Source organism: Apostichopus japonicus, chromosome 13 (genome assembly GCF_037975245.1).
Source record: "Apostichopus japonicus isolate 1M-3 chromosome 13, ASM3797524v1, whole genome shotgun sequence".
NCBI classification, from domain to species: Eukaryota; Metazoa; Echinodermata; class Holothuroidea; order Aspidochirotida; family Stichopodidae; genus Apostichopus; species Apostichopus japonicus.
Window position 1 is genome coordinate 11,135,698 of NC_092573.1, and position 25,897 is coordinate 11,161,594.

Consider the following 25,897-nt stretch of genomic DNA (forward strand, 5'->3'; position numbering starts at 1 on the left):
TGGGCATTTCTGCTCAATCAAGACAGAAGTCTTGAGCAAGTCCAAACAAGCGGAAAAGGACAACAGATGATAGAGGTTTCTTACAAATCACTACTGTTTTAAGTACAAGTGAATTGGCAAACTTTGAAACTACAGATATGAAAATTATTGAACCATACTTGAAAACTGTTATGGCATTCAGTGAAACATAGTATTTCAGTGACAACAAGGTTTTTTTTCACCAAGTATGACTGGAGAAACCAAGAGACTAAAACAATTCACTCCCTGATGACACAATGACATATACATTGGGAAAAATCCAGCCTCCACCAGGATTCGAACCTGGGCTTCCCGCTTAATATGCGGCACCCTAACCACTAGGCTATAGACCCTGATTGCATGTCCAGAGGTTCGAAACCGGTAAGGAAGGTCGTAATTCCACAGTAGGCGTTTGTCACCTGTATCGAACAATACTAGTTCTGTTTTGGTGACATATTTGCCTTACTCTAGAGATCAAACAAGATGCTAACCAACTCGAAAATCATTTGTGATTCCTAAAGCCGGATCTCGAAAGAGAATACTTATAGCATACTTGTCTTCCAGGACTGGCAGCTGCCATTTGTCAATCTTTTGCTCCCAGTCTTGATGATTTTCTAAGGCATACAAGGAAAGATCTGCTGTAGCTTGGCAAGATGATCCAAAGAATTTGGTGTATCTCCTGTAGGAAAGCATATTACACGAGTGGTTTATTACTACTTTAGTTTCGATTTGAAAAAAAAATGAATGATGTACCATGAATGAAATACCAACAATGATTGTAACAATCAAAGGACAACTGTGATGATTTCACATGTGCTATGGGCAAACATATTAATGCAGATGCCAAAATTCATACTAGTGCAGTACAAATTCTTCTTTTACTGAAGAAAATAAAATTGTCTCAAGTTTTAGAAATAATCAAAGAACTTTATTTCTGAACAGAGTGATGTAAGTTGATGGAGAATACCTGGTTATTCTTCTTTGATGTGTTTCCTAGTGTAAACATGTCTCACCAAAAATATGACTAAAACCAGACTGGTGATTTGTCACAAAGTGACCTTATCATCCCCACTGTCACAGTATGCCTTCCTACAGTTCTGTTACTTCCTAAACTTACACAATCATTAATTTTATCATTAATTTTTTTAACTTGGAAAACCAGCAAATCTAGAAGATTTTTTGTAAATCCTCACCAACTCACATTTCAATCAATTAAAACCCGATTGAAAGAGCTCCAGTCAGCTAGTAAACTTAACAAAGAAAAAAATTTCAATAAAATTTGATCTAATTTTGAGTTAAATGGCATTTTTCTTGAGTAATAGAAACTCTCCTTTGGCTTGGGGCAAATGTCAAACACAGTTGTTCTCACAATCATACTGGGAGCCGATGGCGCAAGCCGGCGATATTTTACCAGTCAAATGAGCACCGTCACATGAAACACGTTACCTATTGTACTTGAATCCGTTTAATTTGAAGTTGATTTGAGGCATATCCCATACGACGACAAACTCGGATGTTTTCTTCCCGGCCGGTTCCACCGTACACGACGTACACACTGCTGCCGCGGTCAGCCTGCCTTTGTCTGTCTTTGCACTCATCTCTATGGGGAGTGAATCGGAAAACAGATCAGGCGTAAAAAACTGTGCCGAGGTGATGCAACGGTACGATGAATACGAGTATAATTAACATGAAAGTTGAGCAGCATTTTTACATTCCTGAAAGCGGCTCATCCTGTTTGTGCATCAGGTTTTTGTAGACATTCCCAGAGCAATACCCAATTTTACATTTTCAAAACTGATCAATATAGGACACCCCTCCCACGTTTCTGTATAAACCACATGTAGGTTAATTGAGAGTATTTTAACGGATGGATTTTGATTCAATTCTCAACCTTTCGTGACCCGAGAAACTTGCTCGTGTCAGCATCGATCACGTGTAGACATCTCCGTTGATAAAATTTCAAATTTTTTATTTTTTTCTCTCTTACTGTACTTCAGAATTTGAAATGAAGAGTTGTTTACAGAGGTAATGAATGACCGATACTGTTATATGATTTTATGATATACTGAGTAGCAGTAAAGTGGAACCGATCTGTTTTAGAATAGCAAACTATAGTGTTATTCCATTTCACACTTGATGAAAGTGAAATAGTCTAATGATCAAAGGGAAGTGGCTATAAAGGGTTTTGAGTACCATCAAGTTGATACAACATCAAAAGTAGGAAGCTGAAGCGGTTTGCGCGATCAATACGTTTAAAAAAATTCATCCACTCTGGGTTAAGTACACTGACAGTTGTTTTGAAATGGAAGCGACTTTTTCAGGTCGAATATCTAGCCAAAACCAACTTGACAAAAAAAATAGCATTTCAATACACCCTGTTCACACTCACAACTATTCCAACACTGAAATGTTGTTTTTGACAAGGAGTGGTGAAGCATCTATTTGTATTGCATATTGTCTTATGGAAATCTCAAACGAAGCAAACTAAAACACAGAACATCATCCTGTTCCCATGCAGAGATGTTACAACTTTCAAGTGACACTGTCAAACATATACAAAATGCCAACGGGGAAATTTTAACGGTATCTACCGGCGGAAATAAACCGAAGAATAAAAAACATTCAATTTGATAACATTCTCCACATTTGCTGCCATACAAAAACGATCCGTCCAGCTACATCATACCAAAGAATAACAATGACAGAAAGATTATGCTTTGATAATGTGCCTAATATATATTTCCTCCACCCCTATGATCCCATCCCATCCCCATCCATTTCTTCATTCATATGTTAATTACACTGAACAACTTTTCATGAACAAATTCTTCCAATTTCATATACATATTTTCATGACGTTGCATCTTACTAGCAGTCTCTCTTTGCAATGCATGGTTATTAACATCAGACCAGATCATGGGTGAGTGACGGTTGGTACAAATTAATTTAAACAGAATAATAAATAATGATGGGCCTTCTCGATTACCTCCCCACCCCATGCCCAACCCATGCCCTCCCCCATGCCCCCCACCTTTCCCCTGAGTCCTAACTCTTCCTTCACACTGAACAACTTGTTTGAATCCTATCATTGCTATCAATTTTTGGCATCTTTTCAGATGTGCTACATTTTCACAAATATTTATTCACATCAACAAAGATTATCATCAGAGATGATTTTTACAAATGAATACAGTTAAACAAACAGTCAAGAAGACGGTTCAATTGATAGTAAAATACTGACCAGAGCTTGAACTAAGAGCACCATTTTCTAGCAAGTCCTTCCAAAGCTCTCCAGCCTCTCTTTCTGGGTCAAAGGCCACGCACTGAGAGGTATGCACCTCTTCCTGTAAGAGAGAGACGAAACAAGGAAGGATGATTCGACTACGTAGACTCTGTCATCATCATTTTTATGATAAGAATAGAACAAAACCTCAGGCTTTCTGAGTTTAAACGACTGGGCGTTTACACTTTTTTTCAATTCCGCTACTTCCCTGTTCTTTCATGTGTTTTTTTTTCAAGACTTAAAATTTTTTTTTTTCCAATACTTCAACCGACGTTGAGTTCATGTACAGTTCATAATATCAGCTGCTTTCAAACATAAACACAAAGTTGTCAGAAAATATGATCATTAATAGTTGAAAAACAAATAAGGAAGTATATTGCACTCATGATGTGTACACACAAAGCATTGTTTCCATTAGAAACACTGCATATATACTTTCATGGTCAAGTCTCCCCAACAGATATATAATGTTTGATGTGAAAACATTTGACAAGTGAGGTTGACATTAAAGATAGATTACTACAGAATTGGATTGTTAAATATATATATTATTATTATTTTTTTATGAAATATGTAACCAGCTGCGTTCAACACCATCTTCATCCTACATCACAGACAAGGATGGCGAGGAACAACGAAATGAAAAATCTCTTCACATACACACACACGCACGCACACATGCATACTCATTTCTAGAAACAAACACACATATGAATTTAAATAAGCCTGGTAAGCCCCCTCTCCTTAGTTTTCTGCAGAATACAATTACACAAGCCACAATGTAAAAAGTGTAGCAAATAGAGAGACAAACTCTAAGAAAATAGTCACAGGATAGCTTTTCCAAAGGGTGCATTGAAGGATACCAAACTTTAATTACAATATTTTACAAAGAAAAGGAACAGACATACAGACAGACAAACAAACGGACAAGAAGAGAAAGAAACAAAAGAAGATTCTTCCGATGAGTACGTGGGTGTTACCACTAACTGAAGATCTTGTTTTCCATAGACTGAAACATTTTAACAAACAGTGTGTGGAAATTATTTCTCTACGGCAATCAAAAATTTCAGTAATAATTACTCATTCAGAATAATTACTCATGCCAGTCCAGGGACTATATAGATATTGGTTCAAGAATGGGGGGATAGATTGGTTCATGTACAGGGACTACAGGGTGTGGTTCATTGATAGGGGATACATTTTCTGTGGCAAGTACAGCATATAGGCTGGAGCCTGGTATAAAATAGTTCAAGAATAAGGGAAATATATTGCTTTCAAGTATATTTAGTGGTTAAGGGTCTGGTCCAATTATAAATATACAGAGTCTGCAAGGATGTGCTTCAAGAATGCAGGAGAGTACGCTTGTTGACTTATAATAGGACAGAGAACACAGGGTCTTGTTCTTGTTATATATCTTAGTATATAAAGGCTATAGGACTTGATTCAAGAATAGGGGATAGTATACTAGTTCAACTATATGAGTGCATAGTCTGTTTCAGGTACTGAGGACACAGGGTCTTGTTCTTGTTATATATCATAAGTATATATAGGCTATAGGGCTTGATTCAAGAAGAGGGGATAGTGGTCAAATAAAGAGGATATAGCATATCGTTCAAGGATATGGGATACACGGTTTGGACAACATATTGAGAGACCATAATAAGGTCTGATCCACCAATAACAGATAGTGTGTCTGGCTGAAATATACAACAGGGTTAAAGATGCAATATCTGGTTGAAGTACCTGAAGGGATATAACCTTTTGTTGAAGGATATATGGTTACATGGTTTGGTTCAAGTAACCTACATATAGAGACAACAGGATCTGATCCACCTATAACAGATAGTGTATCTAGTTGATATACGGCAGGGTTAATGATGCAATATCTGGTTAAAGTACCTGAAGGGATATAACATCTCATTGAAGGATATATGGATACATATATAGAGACAACAGGATCTGATCCACCTATAACAGATAGTGTATCTAGTTGATATACGGCAGGGTTAATGATGCAATATCTGGTTAAAGTACCTGAAGGGATATAACATCTCATTGAAGGATATATGGATACATATATAGCGACAACAGGATCTGATCCAAGAATAAGGGATAGCTTGTCTGGTTAAAATCTACTCACAAGAGTTTGATTTATTGCTTGATTCAAGCATCGGTGATATTTTTTTAATTTTTTTTTTTCTCAGCGCATCGAGATGTTTTTCATGTTTTTTGCGCTTTATAAGAACTGTATATTATTATTACTACTATTTTTATATATATTGTAGGGTCTCATCCATATACAGTATAGCAGTGCCTTGGGGCTACCTTATAGGATCTGGTTTCAAGAATAAGGAAACTTCGTACAGTAGTAAGATGCCCTTTCCGTGATTGTTTTGGAGTATAATTTTCTCCCCCCCTGCAATGAATGCACCACTAGATGTCAATATGCCATTTCCGTTTTTTGTTTTATAAGTTATGAGCCTGGCATTGCTTTACATGCCTGACATCTGTGGCAGCTACGTAGTCATATGCTTTTAATACGTCACTGTTACGGTAGTTAACATTGAAGCTCTCTTCCTTGTTGATCTGAGTGATACTTGTATTTTAATAAGCCTGATGTGCAGGCAAACAATGGGAATGTTTTCATAACTTTATAAAGCACAGCAGGTCAGGTTTTTCTGTTTCTGGCATCTTATTAAAAGTTGCAGCTAGGTACGACTCTTCTATGTATAATAACATGTCTGTTGATATCAAATCTGATCCAGCAAAGGATAGATAAAGTTACCTAAATAAAACCAAACAACATGATTTACAAGTTGAGTCCACCAAACTTTCACCGACACTATTAGTGTAAATCAAGAGGGTGTAGTAGTGGATTTCAAATGTCCATGTAATTGTATCAAGCCAGGGGAATACCCTGCAGATATTAACTACCGTATTTCCTTGAAGCTGTTCATAAAAGTCTATACAAAGGTGATATCTCCAGCGTCTCAACAGAGGGCGCTGTTATATTGGTCCCGATGTGTGCGATCTGTATTGCTTTATAATGACCTCTGGATTAAAGTAACATGATCGTGTGAAAGCGCTCAGGAGATGCGAACATGAATTTGCATACTGACTAGGTGGTCCAATTGGTAGATGTCGGTTCCACTCGATCAAATTTGACCCTAATAAGACAAATCTGCTCTACAAAACAGGAATAAAGGAGCTTAAAACATTTAGCTTGACTTGAAAACTTGGTAAAAAAAAGTTCAAAAGATCTCTTCTTCGATAGTTAACAAACGAAATTCGCATTCACTGTTGGTGATCAACTCATGGTACCGTTATGGGTCTGCAGTCAAGGAAGTGCAGCTGGTCAAGTTTCGCGTAGGACCGATATGACAGCGCCCTCTATTGATCTTGGGTGTGGACAGAGCCCTATTTGATGGGATCATACTCCACCATACCGGGGAACGATACGTAACCAGATAACTTAAATCTGTTATTTATGGTCCACCAAAATCACTCTAGAGACATCAAAACTAGGAATAAATTTAAGTGATTTTGCCAATAAAAAGCTATCAGACTATATACAATCAATTTGTTGGGACACAACATTTCTGTGCATTGGACCAAACGATTTAAACTACGAATCTCGCAAGTTCAGAGTAGCCAAACATTTCTGAGGGACATAGACTTACTGGTTAGGGTTTAGGGATGTATGCAATTATTCATAAATATTACCCTGCATGGACAGAATTGAAGAGCGAAACCTGACACACCATGCAGAGCTGCTTTAAAGCATGTCCTGTTTTTGCAACTGCAACATACAGTATAAGCACAGTGTTTCCAAGGGGAAGAATGTAATTTAAAACCATATATGATACCTGTAGTGTACATGAAAACCACCAATATCTAAAAGGGAATACTGCTGGAGCTGCATTGCATTGGAATTTTAAAGCAAACATATTTACCTACGGCAGCTGGTTACAACTTTTTTCCTGTTATGCATACATAACTTAATGTATATTTTAATACAAAGCTTCCTTGCTTCCAATATTTTAGTTTCAAAAACAGGATGCGCCTTATCAGAGGGAGGGAGAACTTGGATCATGACTAGACCTGGATTGAGAACATAATGGTACCTTTACTGACTGTTTGGTTTCAAAACTTTAAGGGTTTACAAAGCTACTAACTGTAGAATTATGAATACAGCCAGCTGATCTTGTAAAAAAACATACAGAAGAGCTGTTTGATTTACTTTATAGAAAACAAAACAAACTTAAGAATTGGTGAGTTCGATTCGGTTATCAAAGATCGTTTACCCCATACAATTTTTTCGCAAATCAGTATTAATGACATGCATAAAACAAACTTAGAAAAATTGCTGTTAATACTTAATTTACATCATAATTTGAAATGAAACTTCATTAGCCAAGCTGTAACAAACTACACTGCTGTGGGAATTTAGTGTCATGAAGCAAATGAAAAATTTATCAAAATTAACTCAAAGGACCCTGGTGTCATATAAATGTTGAGTTCTTGAATAACTGGCATTCCATGACAACATGTAGAATTTAATAATCAACTTTTTTTGGGCATACCTGCTTGTATCATGAAATTAAAAGGAATTTTAAATTATGAGGCTTTCACTCTACTCAATATCTACATTCTTAATGGCTCAGTCAAAGAGGAACTCTTACGTTAACAAGAGAATTTGAAATCTAATTTATACAAGATCAACTGTCAAAGAGTTTCAACCATGTCTAACAAGGGGAACTTTAAATAAGCTAGGATACTAATGATAAGTTTGGTAATGTCTCTGAATTTCAAATCCAGAAAATTTAGTTATTTCATTGAACTGTTTACAAATTTCGTACTGCGCATAACTACGTTACTTACGGTATGATTCTTTTTTTTTCCGTGACGCAACCTGCTAGTAACTTCAAGAATTTTGGAGGAAACTCCACAAAATTCCGCACACGTTAAACAGAGCATAAAATTGATGTGGCTTTGGGGCAATCTGCCAAAGACTTTGTTCCTGAAGTGGCTGAGTTTAACAATTTGTGAGCAAAAAATCATACATTGGCAGCGCACAGAATCCCTTGTGTTTTTCGCTTCATATACTGTACATGTGTATTGCGCTGTTCCAAACAGTTGGGCCTGTTTAGGTGTTGAAAAATTCTCTTAATCATAGGCAGCAGCCAGACACCCTTTAAAAGTTCGACTTTTAATATGTTAAATTTCTTCATTTTGCTACATATTTATATTTTCAATTATTCTTTCTTGGAGGTCCTCGCGATTCAAAATTGCTCTCAGACATTTTACGAGGAATGGTACAGTAAATGACAGAAAGTGACTGGACACCGATAGCCATTTAAGGTATTAATCAAAGGTTTACCCAGTTCACTCTAAACACAGTAAATCTAGAGTGCTGACTACTTAGGCTGAGACAGGTAAGGAAGGAAGCAAAGCAACTGCAAGACACAAATACCTGGTCTGTTGAACTTAACATGCTGATAAGATTTTAATCAATAAATGAGAATCCTCAATTGTTACTAAAGATCCAGCACAAAATAAGAAAGCAATTATCACCTCATTTTTTGGTATTTGGAAAATCAGGTCAGAGGCACAGAGGGAATAACTTATTAACAATTCGAGGAGATGTCTTGCAAAAATAATAAACGCATATATTGCTTATTGGGCAATACGTCTGTGTTGCTTACATTTTCAACTGCAGATATACCCATGGTGCAGTTCATGGTAGGGTGGGCCTCGTGAAGCTTTACCCCATGGACGGTCGCCTTCTCCCCTTCAGCCTTGAAAGACTCATTCCATCTGCCACCAGATCTGGAAGGACAATCAATCCAAATGGATACTGAATGAAAAACTCTACACTGTAAACACTTGTGGACCTATCGCCTAGGCGATAGGCGAGGGCATCAAAAGCAATGATACACAAGGAAATCTGATAATATCAACACATATTCCTGAGTTAATACTAGTTAGTTAGTTAAAGAGCTACTGTATATCATGTTAGGGTATGCACACTGGAGGGGGGGGGGGGTAATTGCTACAACATATTTGCATCATGTTTAGCCAAAGAAACAAAAACAAAAAAGGCTGCATAAATTGGTGACACTAGAATAAAGTCATTAAATATTATAATAGGGGGTGGGTAATAGGGGGTGGGTGTTGACCCAGAAGAGGAGGGGTTTGACAAGGACACAGGGGCTAAAAATTGTTACCAACTAGTCGACTTGGCCAATGGGAAAGTATGACAGTAGAGTAGAGGCTGGTAAGAGAGTAGCCTATTTAAATGTAAATTATAAAACTTACTGGTTTATATATTTACGAGTGACCCACTTACCTGTCTCCCCACAACCTATGCACCGCATTCTACCGTGTCTAGAATGCCCTGGTAATCTTTTAACACTGTACACCCTCACTGGCCCAAATGGCCTTCCTTCATTTTGAGACCACTTTCCCACAAAGTGGCCCCTGACGCGACCTCGGGGAGGGTGGCGGGTAAACCCTGCCACCCGCCGAGCTCGCCGAGAAGGAAAAATCTAACGCTAACAAAGACTGCTGACGCCTCCAGGCGGAGCCCACCCTGAACAGTCGGGGTGGGGGTCCGCCCTCCGTCACCCCGTAGGCGTGCCTCCCCCTACACTAACAGAGGCCTAATTGAACAAGGGGACGAGGCCCATACTACCTTAGATGGTAAAGAGTAACCTGGTAAACCGAACTAAGGAAACAACACCCACCGATAGACAAGAAGCCGCAGGCGACCCAGGGGGTGGCGATGTCTATCGACGAAACGCGAGGAGTCATGAGTCAGGTCGAACGACCGCTCCCCCGTCCGGCTGCGTCCCACCTCCCTCGGGGGAGGGTGGCGGGAAATGGAGACAGGTAAGTGGGTCACTCGTAAATATATAAACCAGTAAGTTTTATAATATTTACTTCGTTCCCCACTTACCTGTCTCCCCACAACCTATGCACCGAGTGGCACTGTCCGATGGTGGGAGGCCCGAGGGGTGGGACCCTGGAGCTCGTATCATCGAGCGACCAAAGCCAAATCGGCCTGTGATATGTCCGATAAGTAGCAGGCGACAAAGCAATTGGAGTCTTCCACGCCGTCGTCTTGCAGATGTCCACTATTGGAAAACCTGCGAACAGGGCTGTAGAAGCAGTGAAACCCCTGCTGTTGTGAGCCGTGGATCTGCCTGGACCTGTAGCCAGAGGGCGGACGGCTTCCACCAAACAGCGGGACAAGGTATCCTCCCAGGCTGCTGAGTGGGGCACTCGAAGGAGGAAGAACAGAGATGTCGAAGTACCCAAGAGATCTTGTGTTCTGTTGAGGTACCACTTCAGTGCCCTAATGGGAAACCATACTGTAGTCTGTCCTCGGGGATCAAAGAGAAGGTCTTGATCTCTGGGATGATGATGTCTCCCGGTAGGAGAGCCCAAACCTGGTTCTAGCGAAGGAGGGGTCGAGAACTATCAGCACCCCACAAACCGTAGGACTGAAGGCACCTTAGTCAAGGCGAGCCGTTGCTGCCTGGCGTGGAGCCGTAGGGGAAGCCCCTGATGGAAGGCGGCAACAGCCGAACGAAAGTTTTTGATCGTCTAAACCCTGCCTCCCTTCTTGGAACAGTGGGTAAGGAGTCGGCGATCAAGGTTAGAAAGGCCATGGTAGGCAGAGTCTGTCTCGTTCGGCATACTCCGAATCTCCGTAGGCAGAAAACGTAAGTACCAAGGTTGTTCTCACTCTGGCGGCCAAAGTCCTTTCTGTCTAAGGAAACACCAGACAATTTCCAGGCACCTAATTGTAGGCCCTTGCTGTCCGGGTGAGCCAGCGCCCCGTCTATGGGACAACCGACTGTGGTTTGTCCGGCAGGATCGCTGGCTCGTCCGCTAGGAGCTGGATAACTTTTGCCCGAACCGGGGTCAGCGGGGCCACTATGATGGCTGACCATGCCAAGAGGGGGAAGATGTAAGCTTCCGGTCCGTTTCGCGACAGGGACCTGGCGTTATGTGGAAGGCCTGCGGGTGGGCCGCCTGAACAAAGATGAGCAGCCCATTGTTGCCCTGTGTCGCAATCAGGTCTATCAGAGGTCTGCTGAACATGTGGAAAAACCTACTTCATGTTCGTTGCAAAAGGGTCCACTCGTCAGGGTGGAGCTGTCCCCTGGGCAGAGCATCGGCCATCACATTCTCCTTTCTGGCTATCTGAGAGACTTGTAGGGCCATGCTAGATTCTGTAGCTGTGGTGAGGGTCTCCCTTGCCAGACGGCAATATCTCTCTGACCTGGTGCCACCATGTCTGTTGACGTAGCTACAGTATGTTACCACCGTCGTGTTGTCTGAGAGGATGGTAGTCAAAAGCCCTGTACCTGGGCGCCGGAGGGCTCCAGAGAGCCCAACCCTGTGTATCTGCTGCTAAAGAAGTCAAGGACAGCGGCCTGCTTGGTGACCTTGTTAGTGCTTGCAGGACAGCCGCACTCGCAGTACTGATTCAATACCACAGTACCGTTGATGACTCCTTCAGTTATCAACCCGTTGCAATCAGAAAACTCTGAAGAAAAGGAATGTCCTGATGATGCTAAGCTGTACCCTGTAGGGAGGTTTAATGGAGGTTCTTTCCATGCTAAAAAATATTAATCATAATATTGGGGAAAGAAAAGGCGTAGACCTATTGAAAGATAATGATGCCTGAGGCGCCTAACAATATTACTCCGGTCAACGAAAACCTGTCAAGCATAGAGACAAGTATCTTCTGGATGGGAAGCTGCACTGACAAAAAAGTGCCTTGCCCAAGGAAACAACTGAATGATCCGGCCAGGACTCAAACCTGCAAGCCTTAGATCACCAGTCCACTGCCTTCACCACTTGACCACAGTACTCTCTAAAAATGAGTACTGAAGGTACAGAATCTCACTCTGCTGAGTGAGTACGGAATCTTAAACAATGCTGCCCTGCTACAAAAAATGAGACTGAGTACTGAATGGATAGTTTGCTTCATCAGAATCTTAAACAAAGCTACAATGCTACTGTTTATGTGACTCCTACAATTATATGTATGTATTTAAGAACGTATTTAGGATCATCCTGCAAGTAGGAGCATGAGAAGAAGCCTCACTGGCTTAACCAAGCTGCAAGCTGACTGAAGTCAGTCTCTTACATACAAATTTAACATCCATGATTATGAAAAGTCAACAACTCTGTAGCTGGACAACATACATTAATCTTGGGGTGGCCTGAATCGGGGACCTTATGAGTGAAAGGCTTTAACCCTGAGCTAACTGAGCTATAGACCTACTCATCAGAAACAAACTCCCAACAGGGGCTGTGAAGATGGTGAGAGGGTGGGTTTGTAGAAAATCCACCTCATAAATCCCTGGCTGCTTAACGGAGCCCGGGGAGTTACTCAGCAAACACAAAAGCGTTACTAAGCATGTAGTGTTTTGTTATGACAACGTTATGAGTGGTGTAAGAGGTATGTCACCGAAAACGTTTTCAGGCTCATATTTCAAAACGATTTACGTTAAGACAATAATATAACATTAATACAACATTAATATCTCATAGAAACGTTATGTCGACGTTTTTACCACACCACATTTAACGTAATAAACACGTAATAAATGTTATGATAACGTACCCGTTACTCCTCAAATCTCTCCATGTCGAGACGTGTCAATTTCGTAGTGTAGTACAGTAGAAGTATCCAACTTCCTATTGAAACCACCTAGCGCATAGCCACGACTAGGCTATCAGGTGCTACGAAATGCAACTGTGCTTAAAATGTCGGGAACATCGAACATTATTCACGAAGCGCATACTGTATGCTCGGAGCGCGTTAGCGCTTGTACCTTTGTTGGGGTTTTATCCTACCCCTTTTCCAACTTACTACTAACGCGTTTGTCTTGGAAATTCACCCAAAAAATAGAGAGAGAGGTTTATTCCATGGGATCGCTCACGTAGTCGACAGCTCGTTGCAGCAAACGTTGAGCTTACACGTGTCAATCCAGGTGACTGCTTGGCCCCCCTCCTCTCATAACAAATACACAGCGCGGGAATATTGTCTTGGCAGTTTGCCAAGACTCTTGGAAGGCTTCGTTTTCCTGGCACTTTGCCAAGCTTCGAGAACGTTCTCTTCTTGGCAGGTTGCCAAGGTACTAAGTAACGAGACTGTACTAGAATCGCTTCAGTTTGCGCCTTTTAACATGCTCTGGAGGGGGTTCCACCAGCGTTTTAAACAACAAAACATATGCAAGGTTTCAAACCTAGACATATGGCGATGAATTATAACGAGAGAGAAATATAATTAGCGAGGAGAATATGACCCATGAATGCACAGGAAATCTATGTCATGTCCTGGTTTCTGCTGGTACTTATTAAACACACATTCGGGATGTGTAATGATAAATGGTGTAGCGATTGCAGTGTCTTTCCGCAATTGATTCGAACCTGTCGTCGCAGCTCAAGCTGCTAGTTCCGGGGGGCAACACTCCCCTGATGAAAGAGACTCTTCCCCCTCTTGGAGGCAGGATTAACTTTGAGGCTGGGGATAAGTATATCTCCGTTTGCCGTGGGAACCTCGCTCCAGCCGGCTTTCCTTTCGGATTGGGCGTTTGCCCTTACTACCCCGTTCTGGGGGCCCAGCAGTTGTTGATCTCATCGGTTCCCTGCTCCGGGACCGACTCCTGGGATCCGGAGTGGAACCTCGGTTCCGCACTCCCTGTGAGGTCTCGCTGGACCCGTGGTCTCTCGGAGCCCATCTCTGTGTGCGTACCTAGCCGGGTACCACTCCTCTCGACCCGGACATTCTGTCCATTCCGGTCGGAATTTCAAATGGGCTATTTATTGGCCTTGAGCCTTGCCCTTGCCTTCCCCCTTGGTCATAGAATCCGGACGGTGCCGGGACCTTGGGGGGCAATATCTCTTTCTCCTCTCTCTCTCTCTCTCCTCCGGCCTCTCTCGCCGGACTCGGGCTCCCGGAGCCTATCTCTGTGTGCGTACCACGCCGGGTACCACTCTCCTCGACCCGGACATTCCGTCCGTTCCGGTCGGAACTTCTAAAGGGCTTTTTATTGGCCTTGAGCCTAGCCTTCCTTGGGTCGGAGGGGAACGTCTGTTCCGGGCTCCTTCTGAGGTCTCGCCGGACCCTGGCTCTCCGGAGCCCCTCTCTTTGCGCGCACCACAACGGGTGCCGCTCTCTGCGACCCGGACGGACTGTCCGCTCTGGCCGTCTTTGTCATGGGCTTTTGGTTGGCCTTGAGCCTTGCCCTTGCCCTAGCCCTTGGTGGTACATCCGGACAGCGCCGGCACCTTGGGTGGCAAAATCTGCATCTCTCTCTCTCTCACATGGGCTTTTGGTTGGCCTTGAGCCTTGCCCTTGCCCTAGCCCTTGGTGGTACATCCGGACAGCGCCGGCACCTTGGGTGGCAAATCTCCATCTCTCTCTCTCTCTCTTCTCCGGCCCTCTCCTGGCCTCTCTCCATCTCAACTCCCACCAACTCTCTCACTTCCTCTTCATCTCCTGTCTCTCCTCCGATTCCCTCCAGGGGAACTGTGGGTTCGGTGATAGATCTAACCTGTCCCGGCCTGCTAGCCAGGTGTCGATGTGCTGCCACTGTCTGGTGTGAAAACAAAACAGACTAGACAGAGGTCTCGGAACAGTTCACACATTTAAGGTGGCTTCGAGACATGTCTGAGAAACCCACGTTAAGGAGAGACTAACGGCAAATAGTCTAACGTATCAAACGGAACGACTATAAGGAGGAAGTAGGGTGGGAGTATGCTAACAGAGAGTAAAGTTACGTGACAAAAACAACGCGCCCCGCTAGAGGCTCGCGGCTTACAAGGTACGCTACAATAGTGAAAAACTTCCCACACTTAGAAGCGAACACGTAACCAGAATACATGAAGGAAAAGGACGAAGCATGTAAACAAGGGAGAGAACCCCTCTATCCGCGTACAGAGCGGGAAGGGAGGAACAAGGCTACGAGATACGCCCCAAGTGAAAACTCCCGACACTTAGGAGGTGCACGAGTAGCGAAACCCATGGAGAACATGAAAATATGTACAAATATATGAAGGTTCAAACAAGAACAACAACAACGTAATCGAACCGCCTAGTATTGGATAGGAGTTCGCGGCTTACAAGATACGTTACAAGGAGAAACACTTCCGACATATGGAAGCAACGTAACTAAACAAATATGCATCGAAAACTTGTAAAAGGACGAAACATGTATATAAGGGAGAGAACCCCCTAACCGCGAACCAGCGGAGGGGGGAACAAGGCTACGAGGTACACCCCAAGTCATGAGACTCAGGGCGCGCACGTAGCAACAACTGGAGGAAACATGAAAATATACAACAATATATGAAATCAAGGATACTCCCGTCTTAACATGAAAAACAACGAAACGAGCCGACTATCTCGACTAGTTAGGAGAAAACGGAACGTGGCAACAACTACGCTACAAAAGTGAAAACCCACACTGAAAGCGTAAAAATTAACGAAGTACATGAAAGCAAAACATCTTATGCTAAGTAAGAAAAGCTGAAACACATGTACATACGGAAAAACATGCCTGTCCGCGTAAACAAGGCGGTATAGGCAACGCTACAAATTACGCTACAAGGGGAAAACCCACACAAAGGCGTAAGAAGTAACGAAGGTACATGAAACAAGCAAAACATATTATCTTTTAAAGTAAGAAAAGCTGAAACATGTACATACGAAAATATATGCCTATCCGCGTAAACAAGGCGGTATAGGCAACGAACGAAGTAGTCTCGCAGAGCTACTACCTGTTACCCTAAAAACGTTACGTAAGAAAAAACGAACGCATGGGCGAGAGTGTACACTAAAAACAGCCCCCAAAAACACCCTTCCCTACAAGAAAAGGATACTTATCAGGCTGGAAAAGATCCTTGGAAGTGCAGAAGTCCTGATAGGAAACTTCTAGAGTATAAATCCAAGGTAATCCGGGCGAATTTCGCGAAAATTTTTCTAACTCCGAAAAACACATTGAGACACTTTGTGGGTAGAAAAATGAAGGAAGGCCATTTGGGCCAGTGAGGGTGTACAGTGTTAAAAGATTACCAGGGCATTCTAGACACGGTAGAATGCGGTGCATAGGTTGTGGGGAGACAGGTAAGTGGGGAACGAAGTAAATTAATTTGTATACAATCGGTCAGAGCCCTCATTATGTTACGAGATGCGAACAACGTATGGAGTTGGGTCTCGGGAGATGCGATGTTGCAATTAATGCATCGTCCTCTCGGGCTTGTTTCGGAGAGATCGATTCTACGCGTAAAACATCTGATCTTACTTGTCAGTCTTCTTTGCCATCCCATTTAGCCAGGTGAACATGATGGAGACATCGACTGCTTCTTCTCCTTCATTGTAGACATCCCAGAGGAACACTCCCAATGGTAATGATGAATTCTGAGAAAGCGACAAACACAAAAACCATCGATACCGACTGGAACTAAAAAAAGATGCTCTTCTATATTTATAGATACTAAATGTAGCTTATAGCTATAATTTCATGAGTTGGCAATCATGGTAGCCTCAAGATTAGTCAACAGAAAGGTAGGGTGCTTTCAAACAATAATTTTATGTGGAAACGGAACTAAGTACGGTAAGTAAGTAGGGAAGCAAAGTAAAACACAATTTAAGAAAACTAATGACACCTCAAGAATCTCCAGAGCAGTTTACCATTGCAGAGCAGTTTACCAGGAGTAGGAGAGGGAAGTATTCTGATACTGTAGGTAAACTGAGAAGTATCGACATCACACCACACTCACTCTACAAAATTTCATTTGGTAGGTTAGATGCGGCCCTGTCATGAAGGGAGGGCGGTGTGCAGAGAGCTTGCCTGATTCCTCTCAAGATGAGGTATGCACCGTAACAACAAGAGTGCTATCACGGTGAAGCAATATAGATAGATACAGTAATTGTACCTTACTACAGCTTAGGTTTCTACATTTCTAGATGATTCTTACCCACCGACTGAAACGAATAGATTGATACAGTATTTAAATGACTGCCCAGTCAAGTAACAGAGTTTCTACATATTCGTACAGAGTCTTTTGCAAGCCGTGGAAATCTTGACGATTTTACTAAATTAGTTCATAAATATCCCCTCCTGCTCCCAATTGTTTTATATTTAATTATGATTTCATCTGTATTTAACTAACTACGCATATAAACATGAATGATTTCAGTAATTATTTTTCCAGTTAATCAGTGACTGTGGTTTTAGAAGCAGTTGCTTATGTATCTGAAATTAATTATTTAATATAAATGAATAACAGATTAAGTGATCTGAATACACCCACCCAGTCAGCATTATATTAACACTGACTAAAGGAGAGACAATGTACTTGATTCATAGATCATAAACTTGTAATTAATGACTAAGCTATTCTAATTGTTCCAGACTTTAATCAACAACACTAATGCACAGCAATCTACCTGATAAACTACAATCTTCCTAGAAACATGAAAGGCAAGAATGGAAGTACTGCTGTTAACTTCAACTCACTGAGTCACCAAAGAGTATATTTACATAGTCCTTTTAGTACCATACCCTTGTTTGTCTAGTACTGTTTAGTCGGTTATTAGGGAGGGAGGTTTGTGGTTGTACAGCTTGACTTGTTTGTCTACTGAGGTGGTTACAACCACTAAGTCTGTGTGATCGACTTTAATAGTTAGTTAAACTTTCCTGATAAACAGGGGACAATACCCTAAGCTTCAATAAATAACCACATTTTCTAGGTATTCCTATTCCAGATGATGATTGCTAAAATGTAATGCTAAAATTTAACACAGGGTTCGTGTTAAGTTAGACAAAATGTTTTTTTTTTGGAGGGGGGATGGGGGATAAAACATGGTCATTAACACAGAGAAATGATAAAACATACTGGTCCAGTGTTATGTGTTAATTGTAACTCATAGTATTTCAGCCTCTGAAGAAGATCCTGCTAGGATCAAAATGTCGGGTCCACTTACTTTTACACACTGTAACTTATACTGTAGTGTCTCTTTCCAGTGAGACGAACCCCACAATAACACTTAACCATCGACTGGCTATTTCTGTACTATGTATACTTTTTGTATAAATTTGCATTTCCCAAATATGGCAACAGCTCAGTACAATTGTTGAAGAGACAAAAACTCTGTCTTTGATTATTCATAAATTTGGTTATAGAGACTCTGGATTGATCAAAAATCTAACCAACAAGTTCACTCGCAGAATAAAGTACAATCCTACCATAAACCTAGTCGTCCGTGTGAAGGCACTGCACTAGTACAAAAAGGGAGGGAGGGCCAAAATTCCATGGGATAATAAACACCTTTATGTACAAGGATACAGTAGGAAACCTTGCATAAATGGACAGTTAACTTTTAAAAGCCGTCATCACAATGAGCATACTATTTTGTATATTTTTTTCCTCTTATATGATTTAGAAGCGTTACAGGCCTAATCACAGGCCATGTAAAAGAACTATTTACTTTTAATCACTATTTACTTTTATTAATAACTATATTTAGAAACAAGACTGTATCTATCCTGTGGTAGATTACAATTGTCCAAATACACTCAAGGCATTCCTGACGAGTGATGAAGCTAGTGTAGCAGGAACTTCCTGTACGGTACACCTACGAACCAGGCGCCCCCTTGAGCATATATTTTTGTATGATTTTATGATATCACTAGTAATTCCAAAAGAGAAAATTGTAAGATGCAACTAACAAGGCCTGGGAAGTGCCATTTCCAGCGATCTGAGAGGCATTTTCAGCCAAAATTTTCTTGTATACTTCGCGCCAACCCATGGTGGCGCTACGCTTAGATACTGTAGTTTGCAATGCCGTATCTACGGCTCTGATAGTTTGGCAAATTCTTCGCTACTGTACACGCCTGCTACGAACAAGATAATAAAAGCCATCACGGCAAGTAAAAGAAATAGATTCAGATCTTGAACTCGCAATACAAACAAAATGCAAACTTAAACAGCTGATTGCTACAGTACAACAGCCAATCTGCTAGAATGTTTCCGCTTGTTGCTGATCCAACAATTTAATACATTGTTCGGAATCTCACTGATCGATATATATAGTTATTCTTCTTCCGATCCAGTCGATATACCGTAGATTCAGTAGAGAGAGTGCAGTAGTGTCGTGGAGACAGGTAAACGAGGGAGCAAATCATTTAACCTCACAAACCCTTCTGAAAACCGAGCAGCCACTGGAAACAGATATATACTGTATACCCACCTTGTAATCGCCGGGAATTATCGGTGTTATTTGTCGACAGACTAGTTTGATCTGATGTTCTGGTATCTCGTAGACGGTCCAAGCTCTTGGGTAGAGTCCGGTATACGACGCCTGAGATCCCGGGAATCCCCACTTCCACGATGACGATAAATGTTTATTTTTAGGTTTTCTAGATGAAAGCACTTGTTGGTATATGGTTTGGTTGTTCTTTCGTATACAGACCGTGAACTGCAGTTGGAAAGGAAGAGAAAGATCGGCTTAACATACATATCTAGCTTGATGTTGAGAGTTAGTTTTTCTGTGACAAGGACATGCACATGCCATCCATGATAATTTACAAGGTTTAACAGGCCACATGATTTCGATCGAAATCACAAAGTGAAATTCCACTTCAATCCTAATTATGTATTAATGTATGAAATTTAAAATTTTGGGATGGTACAGCATGGGCAAAATAATCTCTTTGCAAGGCATGAGCAGAGTGATGAAATTTCATTTGTTTGTTTATCTTTTCCAGACATTGTCCTTTATCAAAGGTGAAGGAGGGGAACTGTAGTACTTCATAAGGAACCATGTGGGTATAAGGTACTGCATTGAACAAGTATGTACTGTACATGGCTGCTATGTTGCAGTTTAATAAAACACATCAGTTCTAGGGACAAAACTCTTTAAGGTTGCCCATTTCCCATGTAGGTCTCTTTCTGAAATCAGACACGAGAGCTGGTTACTACACATTTCTACCCCCTCTTCATGAATGTTTCCCACTGTTTGTTCCTTGACTTTCCAAACTAATACCTTTTAGTAGTTTTATCACAGTACTACACTGCATGTCCAAGTGTACATATATACAGTATATATATATACGACAGACAGGCCTGAATGTTTTTATAGAGCTTCTAAACCCGAGTACTATTGTACTTCAAGGTAATCCCTAGTAAAGGAAGTCCTTACGATCACATATATGAGATCAGTGACACTACTCCATACACACTCATTTCCTACATTATTGAGCTTACAAAGTTCAAAAACACAAATACCTGTTTGTGTTGTTTTTAGTTAAGAAAAAAAAAAGAAGAAGAAGATTAAGTAGAAATTTCACATTTAAAGTGAAACTAATATCCACGGCTTTTAATGGAATTGATCCATGATGCATACCGTAACTTTTTCAATTCAAATTAATTGACTGTAGGCAACACATGTTTTATATTATCCGTCGCTGTGGGCGTAGAGTCAATTAAAAACGTTATATCCAATTTACTCTAGAGGCAAGAAAAGAGCCTTGGTGCTGACTGTGCAAAGGTTGTGAGGAGATATGTACAGTAAGCAAGAAAGTGAAGTATAAATACATCTATTTACTTTTTCATGTCCATCCTTAAAATCTTTGAGACAAAATTATCAACACTTAAACAGTTATGGTGAAACAATGATCATATTGAGAGCTTGCAGACCTAATATTATATTCCAATTCCAACTTTCTTATTATTATTACTTACTTGATATATTGGGGGGGGGTTAGTTATATTTTCTTTAAGGATGAAGGGGAGGAGGGGCATATGGGATGGAATGTGAGGATTTAAAGAACAGACATTCCTCTCCCCACCCCCTCCCCATCCCACCTGTGTTCAGTACATTAATCAGTATTACATCCAGTTTGCAAAATACTGTACTCTCTACATTTTAAGCTCAAAAGTTGGTCTCTTGCTATCAAACTAGAATATTTCACATCTCAGGTTTACTATCAATTCTCATAAGTGTTCTTATAGTACTGTACATGTACTGTATCATCTTTCCTCTTATTTTTATTATTTACTTTTTTTTGCACCGAAGTATTTCCTTGTATAATATCGCCATCCTACATGTAACAATTCTCGGAAGAATAAGTGAATGTAGAATAGAGTTTACCTACAGGATGAACATTTGGGAATTTAACATCTAGGGGTACAGTATACTACACTATAGTCCGTCCATCAATGATATTTCAGCTCTTACGGGTATCAGGCAAAAATTCAGCAAAACTCTGAATATGTTTTATACTGTACTGCTGCCTACTGTCAGGTATCGCTGCAATTTCAGAGGATATATTCTTCCGAAGAATAGAACCTGCAATTTTTTACATACCTACGTCATCGGTGTAGGGTTACCCACATCTTTGTTACCTGACTCTTCTCAGAGGTGTAATTATGCGCACTTTCGCCCGTGATCCCAAAAACTCTTAATATTCATTTCAATGCTTGATGTATCAAGTCAATAATGTACACCCTTTATGTACTGTACAAGTATATCCATGGGTCACTTCTGCAAACTGGTCTTTTTATTGACTATTTCCAAACGGAATTTCAACATATACCACATAACAGAATTACAATTTATGCAGGCCAATACCTGAAAAGAGAGTTATCGAGAGCAGTTTTCGATGTAATTTGTTCTAAGTACAGTGACTCTGTTGCTATAAAACTCATTGTACCCTCAATTCCTGAAACCTGTATTTTGCATTTGTTTGGAATTTTTTTAACACTCTTCCACCAACCTTGACTATCCACAGGTGCAGTATATCTGCATGGGAATCCCACCCCCAACCACCCACACCCCTACCCCACCCTCCTCTCGCCCTTCCAGCCTCAATGTCATTAAGGGAGATTCTGTACGTATGGTTTTAAAGAAAACCTGGCTGTTAATGATCAGAGGTGCTTTTTTTTATTAATTCAATGACGAGAAAGTTTGAGCAACGCAAAAATTCAAATTCATGTAATATTTTCTTTCCTGTTTTTCACTTTCAGTCCTTTGAAGTTTTTTTTAAGATTCCCTAATTTGATAATTGATTCCTGGTGCGATTTGAGTTAATTGAAATGGTTGTACAGCTAGTATACAGGATGTATGCTAGACAGTCACATTACAGTATCTGTTTTTCATTTTATAATTGGTTGAGTAACAAGGGGGGGGGGGGGGGAAATGTAAAATTGTGGCAAATTCAACAGGTTTAAAACAACAATCAAACATTGCTACATAGTTGATTAAATTTAGTTAAGTTAAGCATCTCTCTACATGACATTTTGAAAAAAAAACAAATCTTTGTATTTACCTGGTTATATATCATAACTTAGTGACACAACATTAGACTGTACTATGGATGTCTGGATTTTAGCTTTAAGTCAAAATTACTTATGATGCTGACTTTACATCTTGAAATATATAACGGTTGTTATTGTTAATGTTACTTTCAATTCACTACTATACTTTATACATCAGGAAGGGAAGATTTCCTGGAAAAGACTGTTTTATGTGACGCACAGCGTGCATGTCCAGTGGTACAGCATGATAAACAGCTTGTGTATACAATATACATGCTTGCAATCATGTTTACGAATTCGTCCTTTCTTTTTAAAAGTTCAATTTACTCCTAAACTTTATACATCAGCAAGGAGGACGGGGAGGTTGGGGGGGGAGGGGGGAAGGTGCTTTCTGGGAAACAATTTGTTATGAAGCACAGTTTGCATATCCAGCAGTACAGCATTATAAACAGAGTGTATGCTTGCAGTCATGTTTACAAATGATTGATTCTTTTAAGAAATGGTTGAGTCAAAACAAACCAAGAAAGTAAAATTGTGGCAAAATTCAACAAACAGTGGAGCTTTCAAACGACAATCAAATATGCTTCTGTGTTTCATGAAAATTACCACAAAAAAAAACAAATCTTTTCTTTGCATTTACTTGGTATATAAAAACACAAGAGGACAATATTTTAGTGTATCGATGTTTGGAGTTCAGCTTTAAGTCTAAATTACTTTATAATGCTGACTTTAGATCTTGAAAAATAGAATCTTGTTAATGTTACTTTCAGTTCACTCCTATACTTTATACATCAGGAAGGAAAGGTTTCCTGGCCAAAAAGCTAAGATAAACTCTTTTTAATGTCTTGTGGTACAGCAGTCTACAATTGTGAAGGACAAAATGTGCTATACTGTACTGTACATTAACTATTTTTTTCCTACTCTTTTGTTGTGTTTTCATTTTTGCGATAACTGTTTATGTTTTATTGTTCAAATGCAAGATTATTATCCTGGGAAAAGACAGCATGTCGGTCACTGAGCCACTGCTTTGTTTTAACTCTCCTTTGAATGACTATATGTTCAGATACAGTGTTAATAATTAGCTGTAGAATTTTATATTCATTGAAGGAGTAACTGAAACTGAATTTGAAACAATCTGCGCACAACCTGAAAGTGTACCTCTGTAGCTGTAACATCGATAAATTACAACTTACATACGAGTTGAATGCTAGAAACAATCACAGAAACTTCACAAAAAGTATTCAACATCTCATACCATATTGTGTTGAAAACTCTGTCACTCATAACGATGAACACTGATCGTGCAAACTTCTACTTTCCCACGATTACCGTACAAGCGAAAAACTAGTATTCACACAATGTGAGACCCTCTTTTGAAATTCTAGCACATTTCCTGGCAATAAATAACTGCTGACCTTGTATATGTGAACCCCCTCCTTGCCCCCCTCCCCAGGGATAGGAAGCAGACACAAGCACATTTGAAACCAAATCTGTTGTATGTAATGATCAAGGATGACCACCAGCTACAGTAGATGTACTGTACACCAAAGCCTAATCTCTTTAAGTTTGGACTAGTGAGCAGATGACCTTGCAGTGTATTACAGCTACTGAACATACGGTATGGGCATTAATGAAGTTCTCTCCAATCCATTGAGAGAAAAGAAAACATTAAACATCAGTTCCTAATTTCCAAACCAGAATTACCAAATCCATAAATGATATCTCAAGAACATTGCTAAGCAGCAATTTTAAGAAGGTCAAGGGAACCTGGTTTAATGGCAAAGTTTTAAATGAGGAACCAAAAAGGTTGTGGGGAGTATCGACACTCTTTTAGGACCTTCTTTGCACCTCCAACCAAAGCATAGCAATACTGCATATCAAAAAAAAGAAAAAACAGCCCTTACTGAGATTCTATCTAGCTAAAAGGGCTGGATTAAATGCTGGATTTCAACAACTTCCTGTTACAATGTCAACACTGTAATGGTATACACAGGGTACTGCAACTTAAGAAGCTTATCTCTCTGTGGTTTGGGATAACAGAAACCACTGTACCTGTACATGAGAACAAGGGCCACTTATTTGTCAATACTATGCAGGCATGTTTCCAGCCATATATAATGCATTCAATTATAAGCATCCACCCACACAAACTGGATGTATATATCAAAACAGTTTATTTTTAAAATACTTTTAACAGCCAGTTGCCTACAATCACAATATTATTTTGAGGTACTGTACAGTGTATATAAACCCAGTTCCAGAGAGGTATAGCCCTTTGGAAACAATGAGCATATTATGCTTTTGTTTATAAACAAGTGAATGGAAACAAACAAATTTATACACCCAATATAAATAGAACTTATTATATTTATGCATTCACTACAAAGTGATAAGGTCAATATATGTAAATACACAGGACAGCCATGCAAGGTTAGGACACGTGTGCAATCTTCCACGGTCTATTACAGTGTTCCAGTGCAACACTGTACGTATGTAACAATATTGTGTGTTCCAAATAAATCCTTTACAATACTACACAGATCTTGTACGATACAGCCTTAAAAAGCCACCCTTGGCAGCCCAAGTTAGCATTAAAAATGCTGCAGTACAGAACAGTACCTAGCTCTATATACAGTAATCATTCCTGAGGTTTGACTGTTTAAAGCTTTATTCGTCAGACACTGACATTTTTCGGTTAGCCACTTTACACTGTACAGTAAGTTACTGTGCATTGTACAGTCACTCTGTATGAAGTGGGCCGTAGGAAACCGCTTGTTGGAGTTTTAGCAGGAATTACTGCAGTATTTAAAACTTCTTACATACTGTACTGTACTTTACTGTGCTGTACTGTACTACACTGTGCTGTACTACACTGTACTATGCTGTACTGTACTGTACTATGCTATGCTGTAGATTAATGTGTTAGCAAAACTGGTGAATTTCTATACAAGACTCAAAGCACACACAATGTCATCAAAAGTAATATGATATTGCAATGAGTGATAATAAGGAGAATTCAGTGTCTGTAAAAAGTAAAATCATGCAGTGATAGTACACACAGCTGTTGCAGGAGGGATCAGGTGGTCAGATACTGTATGCCTCATGTACAGTACTGTAGTACAGTAGTAGTACTGTTTATATAATATGCAGATTCCAAGAGCAGATTTTGAGTGAAACTTGTCCAGTTTGTTGATCACAGACAGGTTCATAAACTGTCACTGATTTTATGTACCAGCTTTTACACATTCT

General features: G+C 40.3%; 1 protein-coding gene across 2 annotated transcripts in view; it reads right to left on the reverse strand.

Moving 5' to 3' along the window:
• LOC139979123 (non-lysosomal glucosylceramidase-like) overlaps window positions 1-25,897 on the reverse strand; it is a 62,425-nt gene that overhangs the window by 15,032 nt on the left and 21,496 nt on the right. For both annotated transcript variants that reach the window (XM_071989817.1, XM_071989818.1), the window contains exons 5-10: window positions 19,581-19,808; window positions 16,630-16,745; window positions 9,007-9,130; window positions 3,260-3,362; window positions 1,465-1,618; window positions 572-697 (exon numbers count right to left, since the gene is read on the reverse strand). In XM_071989817.1, the coding sequence (XP_071845918.1) occupies window positions 572-697; window positions 1,465-1,618; window positions 3,260-3,362; window positions 9,007-9,130; window positions 16,630-16,745; window positions 19,581-19,808 (851 nt within the window). The remainder of the gene's footprint in view (window positions 1-571; window positions 698-1,464; window positions 1,619-3,259; window positions 3,363-9,006; window positions 9,131-16,629; window positions 16,746-19,580; window positions 19,809-25,897) is intronic.